The 13058-nt window shown below is 35.2% G+C and overlaps 1 protein-coding gene across 1 annotated transcript; it reads right to left on the reverse strand.

Moving 5' to 3' along the window:
- Nucleotides 1-2363: 2363 nt before the first annotated feature.
- Nucleotides 2364-3314, reverse strand: LOC123241148 (olfactory receptor 51G2-like). The gene has a single exon (XM_044668851.1). The coding sequence runs from the start codon at nucleotides 3312-3314 to the stop codon at nucleotides 2364-2366; it is 951 nt and encodes a 316-aa protein (XP_044524786.1).
- Between the last annotated feature and the right edge of the window lie 9744 nt (nucleotides 3315-13058).

The raw sequence follows: 13058 nt of genomic DNA on the forward strand, positions 1-13058 counted from the left end.
AAAAAAGACTGAAAACCAGTTTTTGTCTCCAATCCAGTTTCCATTGTGCTCACTTCCTTAAAAAATATTTTATGCTTTTCTTAAGTACTACTAACACTGTTGGATAGAAATGTTTTATTTTATTCCAATATAACTTCCATAGAATCTTTCATCTACTCCATCCCATTACCCAAGTAAGAACTAATTTTTATTGACTTGAAAGAGGAAAATAACTCTGCTTCAGCAGATTATAATAATAAAATCATGGGAATTGGCTAAAAGAAATCAAATCCAGTTCCATGATAAATGAATGCATCTACTTATCAACACCATCAGTGTATAACAGAGCAGATAATCTTTTTATATCTACATTCTTTATATGACAAAATTTTTTCAAGAATATTAATGTTAATATTAATGAAGGAATAATAATTATGGTCAGAAAAGAAATATAAACAATTAAAACTTTCTTTTATTGAATTTCATATGTACTATGATATAATTATGAGAGGGAAATACTTAGAAAATCAAGAAACTATTACAATTCAAATAAAAAGTTTAAAAAATTAAACTTTTAGTTAAATTGATATATACTTTTTGAACACGAGTAGTAAAAGTTCATCTATATATTTGTCTTTCTTTATAATGAATAATCAAGTTTCTAATTTTAAACATTAACTTTGAGGAATTTTTCAATGAGTAGGAAAGTTGATAATCATGTTTAATAGGCAGTAAAGTCTTATTTTTCAAAGTATATTTATACATAGCTAATTTAATGAAAAATTTAATTAATTTTAATTTCAAAAAGTTTTTCACATTCTGCATTAAATGTACAGCGAGGAAAATATTTTTAAAAATTGTTACTTTGGCATAGATCCTTTTATTTTCATTTTTCTTTAGAATATTTTCCATGGTTACATATTGATTCATAATCCCTGCCCCCTGTTCTCTCCTCCCTGCTCCCAAAGATGGCAAGCAGTTTCGCTGGGTTATACATGTATCATTGTTCAAAACCTATTTCCATGTTATTCATATTTGCAGTATAGTTTTCTTTTAACATCAAAACCCTGATCATGTGATATTGAACTACATGATCAATCATATGTTTTCTTCTGTATTTCTTCTCCCATAGTTATTTCTCAGTATGTGGATAGTGTTTTTTTCATAAGGCCCTCAGAATTGTCCTGGATCACTGCATTGCTGCTAGTAGAGAAGTCCATTACATTGGATTGTACCACAGTGTATCAGTCTCTGTATACAATGTTTTCCTGGTTCTGCTCCTTTTGCTCTGCATCAATTCCTGGAGGTTGTTCCAGTTCACATGGAATTCCTCCAGTTCATTATTCCTTTCAGCACAATAATATTCCATAACCAACATGTACCACAATTTGTTCAGCCATTCCCCAACCAATGGACACCCCCTCATTTTCTAATTTTTTGTCACCATAAAGAGTGCAGCTATAAATATTTTTGTACGTTTTTTTCCTTATTATCTCTTTGGGGTATAAACCCAGCAGTGGTATGGCTGGATAAAAGGGCAGCCAGTCTTTTATAAACCTTTAAGCATAGTTCCTAATTGCCCTCCAAAATGATTGAACCAATTTACAACTCCACCAGCAGTGCATTAATGTCCCAACTTCTTTGGCAGAGAACACTCAAAAGAGTATTCTAATAAATCATCTTGGAAACTAGCCAATTACTCAGTTCATATAATATTTTATAGTAGTAATTAGTTTTTCATGCTTAAAAATAAACAAATAAAATGATAAACGTGTGATTTAAAGATTATTCTAATTAACTAAAATATTTCATCTGAAAACTCAAATTCGCAGTTACCAAAAATAAACTGTCATTTCTGAATTCATATATTGTTTCATTCTTGTTAATTTTAGTCACAAACAATGTGAATGCTCAGATCAAAAGATAGACTTAAAGTAGCTTAGATTCCATAGTCACTTTGTTTATTTAGAATCAACACTTTAAATGATAGATTATGTGGTGATTCTGGAATTATACATTTGAATTGCACCTGAAGAAAATTCAAATGATTCTTTTTAGATGCACTCTCCTCATGACTATATGTATAGGAGAGAGTAGAGTGAATTTACTTTTATTTGCAATATATTTATTAAAAGAAAAATTTATAAGTAGATCACTTGAAGGTTATCTATATATTATTATAACTCAAAAGTGACTACATGAATTGCTTAATTCTTAAACCCACAGAAGCTTTTTTGGAAAGTAGTTTTTTGTCACTGATATTGTTTTAAATTACTTACACATGATGATAATAAAAAGTAGACTAAGTTTAGTGCCTTTTATTATTATTTTTAATTTTCTACAGCCAAGACACCAGCTTATATCCTTAAGATTTTACTTAGGGCTTACCTGTTTCCCTTCCTGAAAAGCATCCTAATGATCCTGTCTCGAATTTGTTTGGTTTTTACTACATAAACAATGGGGTTCATTACAGGAGGGATAAGAAAGTGCATATTAGCCAAGAGCACATAAACATGGGAGGGAAGCTTTGGTCCAAACCTGTGTAGCATAGATAGACTGACCATGGGAGTGAAGAAAAGGACCACAGCACAGAGATGGGAGATGCAGGTGTTGAGGGCCTTGAGACGTCCCCCATGGGATGCAATGCTCAGCACAGTCTTTAGGATCAGGACATAGGAGAAGAGAATGAGGAGGAAGTCAAAGATCATGGTGGAAAGGACAGTGAACAAGCCAAAGATGCTATTTATCCTAGTATCTGAGCAGGAGAGTTTGATGATGTCTGGATGTAGGCAGTAGGAGTGAGAGAGCACATTAGAGCGACAGAAGTGTAGCCTCCTAAGCAAGATGGGAAGGGGTACCTCAACTGTCAGTGTTCGTAATAAAATGGCCAAACTAATCTTGGCAATTACACTGCTGGTAAGGATGGAGGCATAATGCAAGGGTTTAGAAATTGCCACATAGCGATCAAAGGCCATGACCAGAATCACAGCTGACTCAAAATTCTGGAAGGTGTGGATGAAGAACATCTGGGTAAAACAGGCAGAGAAACTCATCTCCCGGGCCTCCAGCCATAAGATCCTTAAAAGTGTAGGGAATGCAGAGAGAGACAAACCTAGGTCTGAGGCTGCCAGCATTGCCAGAAAGAGATACATGGGCGCATGGAGGCTTCTGTCAATCCAGATAATCCACATTATGGTGATGTTGCCTGCCAGGGTCACAAAGAACATCATGCTAAATGGAATGGAAAGCCACATATGCTTAGTCTCTAGTCCAGGGATTCCTGTCACCAGGAAAGTGGAAAATATGAAGTCCGAGTTATTGAGAGAAGACATCATGCTTATGATGTGTCTCTAAATTCTGAACTTGTTTCACCTGGAAAAGAAGATTAAATGTTCTTAAATAACAGTAATTGAAATATGAATATTATAATGCTCATCCTGGAGAAGGAATCACCTATAGACTTGCATCATTTAAAGCAATTTAATTAATACACATTTTTCAAGAACATGTTAATGAATAGCATTATGCTTATGCTTAGAGATACCAAGACACACACCACAAAATTTCTAATCTAAAAGAACCTATATTCTGTGGGCATGGAAGCATATTATAAAATATGCACACATATTTGTATGGTCCAAGAGGAAATGTTGGGGAGAGCACTAATGGAGAGAATGTGTGAAAGCTTCATAGAGCAGTTGGTATCAGATAATCCTTGGAGGAAATGAAATATTCACATGAGTTTATCTCTTTGAAGAAAGACAGCCTTTCAGGAGTGGAGAACAACCTTTGTGCATGGGAAATGGAAGCATTAAGCAATCCATCAAAAATACACTAAATGTAAGTAGCTATTATGGTAAATATAGACTATTTCATGCATGTCTTTATATTTCCAATGCCTAAGCACAGTGCTTTGCACAAAGTAGGTGTTCATAAAAAGCTTATTGACTCATTCATAAAAATGATACAAGATGGAAAAAAACCAACTGTTTAATGTCCTCAAAAGTTTGGAATTCCAGAGGAATGATTTCACTCAACTCCTTTAGTGTGTATCAAAAGGGAAACTCACTAACATTTAACACGTTAAGGTAGCAGGGATAAGATTCAAGAACAAATACATTTTCTCACCTGGAGAGCCTGATTCAAACAAGGATTCTCTTGGGAATCTAAAGTTTATTCTCCCTGGAGTTGTGGTTACAGGTTCAAGATATTCCCTAAACTCCTGAAAAGTGATAATATAGGGTAGTGAATGAAAGTCAGTAGTCCTAATGGTGCAATTTAGGTAATTTGTTTCAATTTTTTATAGGTTCAATTTCCCTATCTCTAGCTTATTTCACTGTGTTACAGTGAGGAAATTATAAAGAATGATATAGATGGGATATTAAAAATGGCCCATGCATTAACCTGGATTATTACAATAGCCCCTAACTGATCTTCTTGCTACAAACAATTTCAATTTTCAAACCATCCTGTACAACATAACAGCCAAAATAATCTCCCTAAGAAAGGTCACTCACTTCTTCAAGAATCATTAGTGGCAGTGACAGCTGGGAGGTTCAATATATTAAAAGTCAGGTGTAGAGACCTTAGATCCTGTTTTCAAATCTGGCCTCAAATTCCTCCTAGCTGTATGACCCTGATTGCCTAGTCCTTACCATAGCTCTGCATTGGAGCAAACACATAGTATTGATTTTAAGACACAAGGTAAAACTTTTAAAAAGTGAGAATCATTAGTGGCTTCCTATTGGGATGTCTAAAGTTAATATACCAATTCCTCAGATTTAAATTTAATCCCTTTAATTGATTTAATATTACTTTCCTTAATACATTATATATGTCAAATAAACTGAAATCACAGCTGATGCAAAATTTTGGAATATTATATCCCACCCTCTGATTTTTCTTTCTTTCCATCTCAGACATTTAGCAAAATAGTTGATACCCAGTATGTAATTATTAAATGCTACTTGACTGACAGAATTCTTTTCTTAGCATCACCCTCTTGGAAAACTTATTTTCCAAGGGACAAATCGGGTTCTTATTAGAAAACCTGTCTATCTGATCTTTGGGTTTCTTCCTCAAATTATGATACATTTTATTTATATAAAGAGTATATCTCTGTAGAAGAATTTGAACTCTTTGAAAAAAAAAGAGATCATTTTTCTTTTCTTCTTCTCTTGTCACTAGCATCTATTATAGCAGTGATTCCCAAAGTGGGCACCATTGCCCCCTGGTAGGTGCTGCAGCGATCCAGGGAGGCGGTGATGGCCACACTTTTTTTGTATTACCTTCTATTCTGAGTTCAATAAATAGTTTCATAATTTCCAGGGGGTACTAAGTAATATTTTTTCTGGAAAAGGGGCAATAGGCCAAAAAAGTTTGGGAACCAATGTATTATAGGGACTTATACATTTGAGAATATGGGAGTTGATATTTCAGACTTATGAGTTCTTCAGATCCAGTAGCTCTCGGTGCAGTTTCTATACTGAGAGCTACTGGATCTGAAGAAAATCTGAAGATTTGAAGATCTACTCCCACTGATCTCTGAAATTTATTGTTTTAGAGATTCACTTGAGGCACTGAAAGAATACATAATTTACTCATGGTCAGACATCTAGTTATTGTTTCAGAGGCAAGATGCTAATTCAAGTCCACATTTCCCAACAATTAGAATTGCTCAAAACTGGAATGAACTACTATAAGGATTATTTCTCTTTAGAAGTTTTCAAGTGGGATATGGATGGCTAATTTTCAATTATGTTTTAGTAAGGATTCCTATCCTATATGGGTAAGACTAGATTGAAGTTGAGATAGCTTTCAACTTGAAGTCTATGATTGTTTCTTTCTGACTGAAAGGCCATTCAATCATACTGCAGATGAAAGGTACTCAATAAACTACTCTTTATCAGTTAATTAAAAGGCATATAATTGCTTAACAGGCAACAAGCACTGCTCTAGGTTTCAAGTATATAAAGAAAAAATAAAACTGCGTTTTGTCTCAGTGAGTTTCTAGATTCTATCAGGAGGAAAAACATGTACACATATTTGCATATAAAATATATACAAAATACAAATTTATAATTGACTGCAAGAGGCACTAGAAGAGGAAGGAGATAAAATGAAGTCCTCAATAAACAAGTGGTGCTTGAATAATAGAGTTAAGGAAACCAAGTGTTCTTGAGATAGGAGAGAGCACATTCCTTGGATGAAGACTAGACGGATGAAAAGCAGAAAAGGCTGAGATTGAGTGACCCATAATCAAAAATAAGTTTAAATGAACCGCAATCTAATAAAGAAGGAATAATTTAGAATAAATTTAAATGGGCAAGTTGATATTTGACCTGGGAGATAATAGAGAACTACCAGAGCACAATGACCAGGGAAATATTTGTGGAGAAACCCTTAAGAATTAGACTAATTCCACTTTGTTATCAGAGGGCAAAACTAGCAATATCAGCTCAGTAGTGCTCTATCAGAGGCTAAACCAAACAAACAAACACAACAATTCTAGTCAAATATGTAATTGCATGGGGGTTGGTCTAGGTGGCCATAAATTACTCTTTTTAAATTCAAATTTATTAATTTTTTCATTCAGTACTTTCACCTTATTAGTTCTTTGGATTATATTGGATAGAGAAGACATTAAAAGTGGTAAGGACAATTAGGAGGCCATTTTAATTTGAGGGGTATGATATTGAGCAATAGTAATTCCTTCAGAAAGTGAGAAAGTGGTCAAATGATTATATAGGAAAGGATAAAAACACAAGCTCAAGAATAACTTAGAAAAAATTATACAACAGGGATCACTTGTTATATTTCTTTTCATAAGAAAGTTGGGGCATCCATCATTTCTTTCTCCCATATTTCAGAAAGATTATAACTTTAGAGAGGGAAGGAAAGCCATAGGAAATCTATCCAACAGTCGTGGAAAGATATAAATTTAAAGAGTGAAGTTAAGACTAGTGAACTAAATTTCAAGAAAGTTTAGTAACTGCCTCTGCCTTAGAAGGACATAAAAAAGGAGAGATAAAATTAAATAAGTGATTCAGGTGGGTCACCTGGAGAACTCCTCTGAGTTTGTCTTGTGGACTGTAATGGAACATTAACTTAATGGAGAAACTTGGGTATACAGATGGACTAATGCAAAGTGAAGTAAGCAGAAAATATATAAAGTAATGGCACCTTCCCATTTTTTCTACATTGGTAGGAGACCATGGGATGTGGAATACTGCATATAATGTCATACTTTTATGTATTGGTCTAATATTTTTCTCTTTTTTATTCTTTGTTATTAAGGAATCCTTCTCTGAAAAGGTGAGCATATGAGATACGGTGGAAAATATAATTTATGCTCCAACATATCAATACAATATATGTTTAAAAGGATCTTTTTCTATTTTTGTGTCTGTTTCTATCTATTCTTGTCTAATCAGTATTATCAACATATTCCACCAGAATTGTCCAAAGGGACCCTCAGAAAAATGCCTTTTCCTCTTTGTTTTCTGGTACATGGCAGGTTCCATATAATTTATTTTTCTATGTAATGCTTCATTTATTTTACCCTATCCCCACCTTATTCTGTCATCAGGATATGTACCTATGCTGAGGGACTGTATTATAGGTTATTGTTTTATTAATTTTTGTCCAAATCCTTTGTTTCATAGATATAGGGAATTCCCTTTGAGGAAACTGCCTAAGAAATGAAGATAATGAACCTCCCCCAACAATGTGTAGAGTATTAAAAACTTGCCAGGATACTAAGGGGTAAAAGAACTTTCTTAGGGTCACATGGTTAGTATATGTCAGAATGTGTTCTTAAGTTTTAATCTTCCTGGCTTTCTGACAGTCCATTCTCTGAACCAAGCTGCCTCGTTCTGTTAACATTAGTTGTTGGTTTTTAAACATTTTGTTTGTTTTAATCTGGAACAAAAGACACTTTGGAGAATAGTTTAAAGATGTTTGCTTTAAGTGGAAGAATTGTTTAATTAACATTATCTTTCCCAAGAACTTGTGCCCTGGAATCAGATTCCTTAACTTCATTGCAAAAAGTATTTTAGTAGATCTTTAGCTGATGTGTCCTGGAGTGATCAAACGTTTCCATTCCTTAGCTCTTAAGTGGAACCTTTAATCTTTCTTGTTTCTAACCCACAAATCCTCACATTTATCTATTCTTCTCAGTGCTCAGGGAAAGAAAAAGTCACAGAGGTTCTTGATTTAGACACAAAGGCATGATTTTACAGAAAGCATTATATTGTGATATCATTCCAATCAGTGATATTTCTAACCACTCCCCATATCCCACTGACTATATTTCAGTCTCATATTATCTATTATATCAATTAAAAATTTTAATCCATAAATTATATTGATATCAATCACTAAAATCCAATTCTTCCACACAAGTTGGTACACACACACACACACACACACACACACACACACACACACACACACACANATTTACACACACACACACACACACACACACACACACACACACACACACACACACACATATAATTTGGTTTAGGTCGTGATACATGAAAGTCACACTCACCTGTCAGTAAGGGTAGCCTCCCCCATTCTGGGGTTTTGCAAGGACATCTTCTTTAGTTATTTATTCTCAAGCCTTTCAGCAAAATAAGATTTTATTGTAACAAGACTTGTTTCCTTTGTGGGTAGAATTCCTTTGAGAATTCTCCTTACTCACCTGATTCAAGCAACAAGTAGCCCAAACTATCTCTATTGGCTTCCTAAATACCATGAAGAGAATAACTCACTCTCCCCTCCGCTCTGCCATGAACAATTGCATCAGGAAATTGGGCGGTGTGATGAAACAAAAAAGAAATTACTCTGCTTTGTTATGACTCAGATTGAGAGAAGAACAAACATATTGGACCAAGAATGGTTTTAGAAATTATCTAGTACAAAACCTTCATTTTACAGATGATGAAGTTTTTGGTTCAAAGTTGTAAAATAAAGGCACACAATTAGTAAGAGTTTGGGACAAGATATTAATCTAGGTTTTCTGATATGAAATAGTTTTATCTTCACAATAACCCTGAGAACTTGATTGGTACTCTTTTCCATTCATATAGATGAGATTACAGAAGCATACAAAATAAGTAACTTGCCCAGAATTTCTCATCCACACTCCTCTCCCCAAATTAGGACTAATTTCTCTTGATTTAAGAGAGAATTACAACTCTGGTGAAAAGATATAATTACAGAATCAAATAATGCTAACATTGAAATTGACCTCTGATGGCACTAAATCTAGTTTCCTGATGGACGGATGAATCTCCTCACAAGCATCCTGAACAATAATGGTGTGACTAGTACATTTGAAAAGATAAACAGATCTTATTCAACACTATTCTACTTCATAAGAAAATTATTTTCAGTAACTAATTGTGAAATTAAATGAATTTGTATGCATTCTTTTAATTATGTCTACGTTGTTAATAATAACTAGAAAAGTAATGCAATGAAAATTTTCTTTTATTAAATTTCATAATCATGAGAGTAAGTGTAAGTAATAAAATAAGTAATATCATATCAAAAGGATAAATGAAATAATACTTTTAACTACATTAATACATTTTTGAGGAAGAGAAAATCTTATATCTACAAATTGGCCTACCACATTAATGATTAATGCCAACAATTTTTGTTTTCCAGATTTAACTTCTATGAATTTGTCAATGACTTCATCATAATTGATTACATATTTAGAATTCAATGGAGAGTAGAAACAGTTTTGTCAGTATATTTCACTCAGAATTAATAAAATAAAAATATTATATTAATTTTACTTTTGAAAAGCCTTTTCTTTGAATGATACATCAGCTATGTAAGTAGTTGAGAAAAAAAATGTTAAAAATAATTGTGTGGAGGTTCTGGGTTAAGATGGCGGCAGAGTAAAAAGCAGCTCTTAACCTCTCCTTACCGAAACACACAAAACTCCTCAAGGGGACATAAAAACAAGTCCAGACGAACGGAGGAACCCCACAACAGGGCACAGCGTGGAAGGTACGTGGAATAAGGACATTTCCATGCTATAAAGGGGTGAAACAGCTCTCACTAAATTGCGGGCTGAGCAACCACCCCACTCCCACCCCCTCCACACACACCACCTATAGCACCGAAGCCAGTTAAAAAGAAATAGAGCAAGTTTGGGGCACCCATCGAGTCATTGGCAGCTCCAGGGCCTGTTCCTGAGAGCAGCAAGATTTGGGACCCCAATAAGCCAAAGAACACACGCGAAATCCGAGCACAGGCCCAGGGCGCAGAGAGAGGACACGGGCTCAGAGCACAGATGCAGCGGAGGTGTGGGTGGAGGCAGACACAACCACAAGCTAAAGTTCTGAAACCCTGAGTGGGGAACCAGTGCAGACAGGTATACAACTGTGGAAGCAGCTCCCTGAGACTTGTAAAGGAACCTCCAGCAGAGCATCAAGCAAGGGGGTCAACCAGGGGGCTTGACCTTGGAAAAAACCAGAACTCAGACCTCAGGAGCCAAAAGACTGTGGACCGCGGACAGACCCCAAGCGCAAGGATAAAGGTGAGAAGCTGCTGGGCTAATGATAGCTACCCAGACTCAGGAAATTCAGAAGAGAAAGATAAACAACAAGAAAAAGAAGTCTTTAACACTCAACAACTTTAACACAGAGAAAATCCAGACAACCGAGCAAACAGAGGAGGAGAACAAACAAGCATCCGGACCCTCCTCAAATAAGGAAAACTCCTCACAAGCTATGGAAGAGTTCAAAAGTGAGATTCTGAGGAAGATGGAAGAGATCTGGCAAGAAAATAACAGTTTAAAAGGTAGAATTTTGCAATTGGAAAGGGAGGCTCAGAAATCAAATGAACTGGTAAGCAAATTGAACCAGATTGAAAAAGAAAACCAAAAGACCATAGCTGAAAACCAGTCCCTAAAGGCTAGAATTGAGCAATTAGAAGCTAATGATCTCTCAAGACAACAAGAACAAATAAAACAAAGTCAAAAGACTGAAAAAAATAGAAGGAAATATGAAATATCTCAATGAGAGAGTGGCAGACCAAGAAAACCGGTCTAGAAGAGACAATTTGAGAATAATTGGTCTTCCAGAAAAACCAGAAATTAGTAGAAACCAGGACTCCATACTAAAAGAAATTATTCAGCAAAATTGCCCTGAAGTCCTACAACAAGAGGGCAATATAGACATTGAAAGGATTCATAGAACACCCACTACATTCGATCCAGAGAAGAAAAAGTCCAGAAATATAATTGTGAAATTCAAGAGCTTTCAAGCAAAAGAAAAAATCTTACAAGAAGCCAGAAAGAGACAATTCAAATATCAAGGAACACCAATCAGGATCACACAGGATCTGGCAGCCTCCACGCTAAAAGACCGTAAGGCTTGGGATACAATATTCAGAAAGGCAAGAGAGCTGGGCATGCAACCACGGATCAACTACCCATCAAAATTGACTATATATTTCCAGGGGAATGTATGGGCATTCAACAAAATTGAAGAATTCCAAGTATTTGCACAGAAAAGACCAGGGCTAAATGGAAAGTTTGATATCCAACCACAAAAATCGAGAGAAACATGAAAAGGTATATAAGAAACAGAGGGGAGAGAAAGAAAACTTATAATTTTTAAATTTGCCTTTTTAAAGGCCTCAGTAAGATCTAATTATATGTATTCCTATGTAGAGAAATTTTATGTATAATTCTCTGTAGTGAACTCTATTCACTATTATAGTATCCACTATTATAGTAATCAGAAGAATAATTCACAGGGTGAGGGTGGAACACTAAATAATCTAAGATGACATGGGGGATGGGAAAGAGGGGGTGAATAGCAGGGGAAACTTGAGTGAATAAGAGCAATAGGATATTCTATTACACACAAAGAAACTTCAGTGAATAAGAACAATAGGATATTCTATTACACACAAAGAGGGTATGGGAAGGAGAGGGGACAAATACTATTATAAGAAGGAGAAGAAGAGAGCATTAAGAGGTAATAATCAAACCTTACTCTCAGTGTAATCAACCCGGAGAGGGAAGAGTAGCTATACTATCCATTGGGACATAAAACTCTTATCTAAGCCTTCTGAGAAAGTCAGAAGGGATAAATCAAGGGAAACAGGGGAGTGGGGAGGTCAAAAAAAAGGAGGGGAGAAGAAGGGGGAGGGAATTCATAAGGCTGTTAAAAACAAAAAGGGGGGGGAAAGGAGGGGGTAGAAAGGGAAGTTAGTCAAGGGAGGGGATAAGGGATAGGGTCTTAATAGCAAACCACTGGTTTTAAAGGAAATAGCTTAAGGAGAAGGGGTAGGAATAGGGGAGGAAACTAAAATGTCAGCAAATGCACAACTGATGATTATAACTCTGAATGTGAATGGGATGAACTCGCCCATAAAACGGAAGCAAATAGCAGAGTGGATTAGAAACCAAAATCCTACCATATGTTGTCTACAAGAAACACATATGAGATGGGTGGACATACACAAGTTTAAGGTTCAGGGCTTGAGCAAAATCTTTTGGGCATCAAATGAGAAAAAGAAGGCAGGAGTGGCTATTATGATTTCTGACAAAGCCAAAGTAAAAATAGATATGATTAAAAAAGACAGGGAAGGTCATTACATCCTGATTAAAGGCAGTATAAACAATGAGGAAATAACACTGCTCAATATATATGCACCAAGTGGTATAGCATCCAAATTCATAAAGGAGAAACTGGCAGAGCTCAAGAAGGAAATAGATAGTAAAACCATAATAGTGGGAGATCTAAATATTCCTCTGTCAGATCTAGATAAATCAAACCAAAAAATAAATAAGAAAGAGGTAAGAGAGATGAATGAAGTCCTAGAAAAATTAGATTTAATTGATATGTGGAGAAAAATAAATAGGGACAAAAAGGAATACACCTTCTTTTCAGTTGCACATGGTACATTTACAAAGATTGACCACGTTATAGGGCATAGAACCATTGCAAACAAATGCAAAAGAGCAGAAATAATAAATGTAACCTTCTCAGATCATAATGCAATAAAAATAATAATTAGTAAGGGCACCTGGACAGGAAAAT

Source organism: Gracilinanus agilis, chromosome 3 (genome assembly GCF_016433145.1).
Source record: "Gracilinanus agilis isolate LMUSP501 chromosome 3, AgileGrace, whole genome shotgun sequence".
NCBI lineage: Eukaryota > Metazoa > Chordata > Mammalia > Didelphimorphia > Didelphidae > Gracilinanus > Gracilinanus agilis.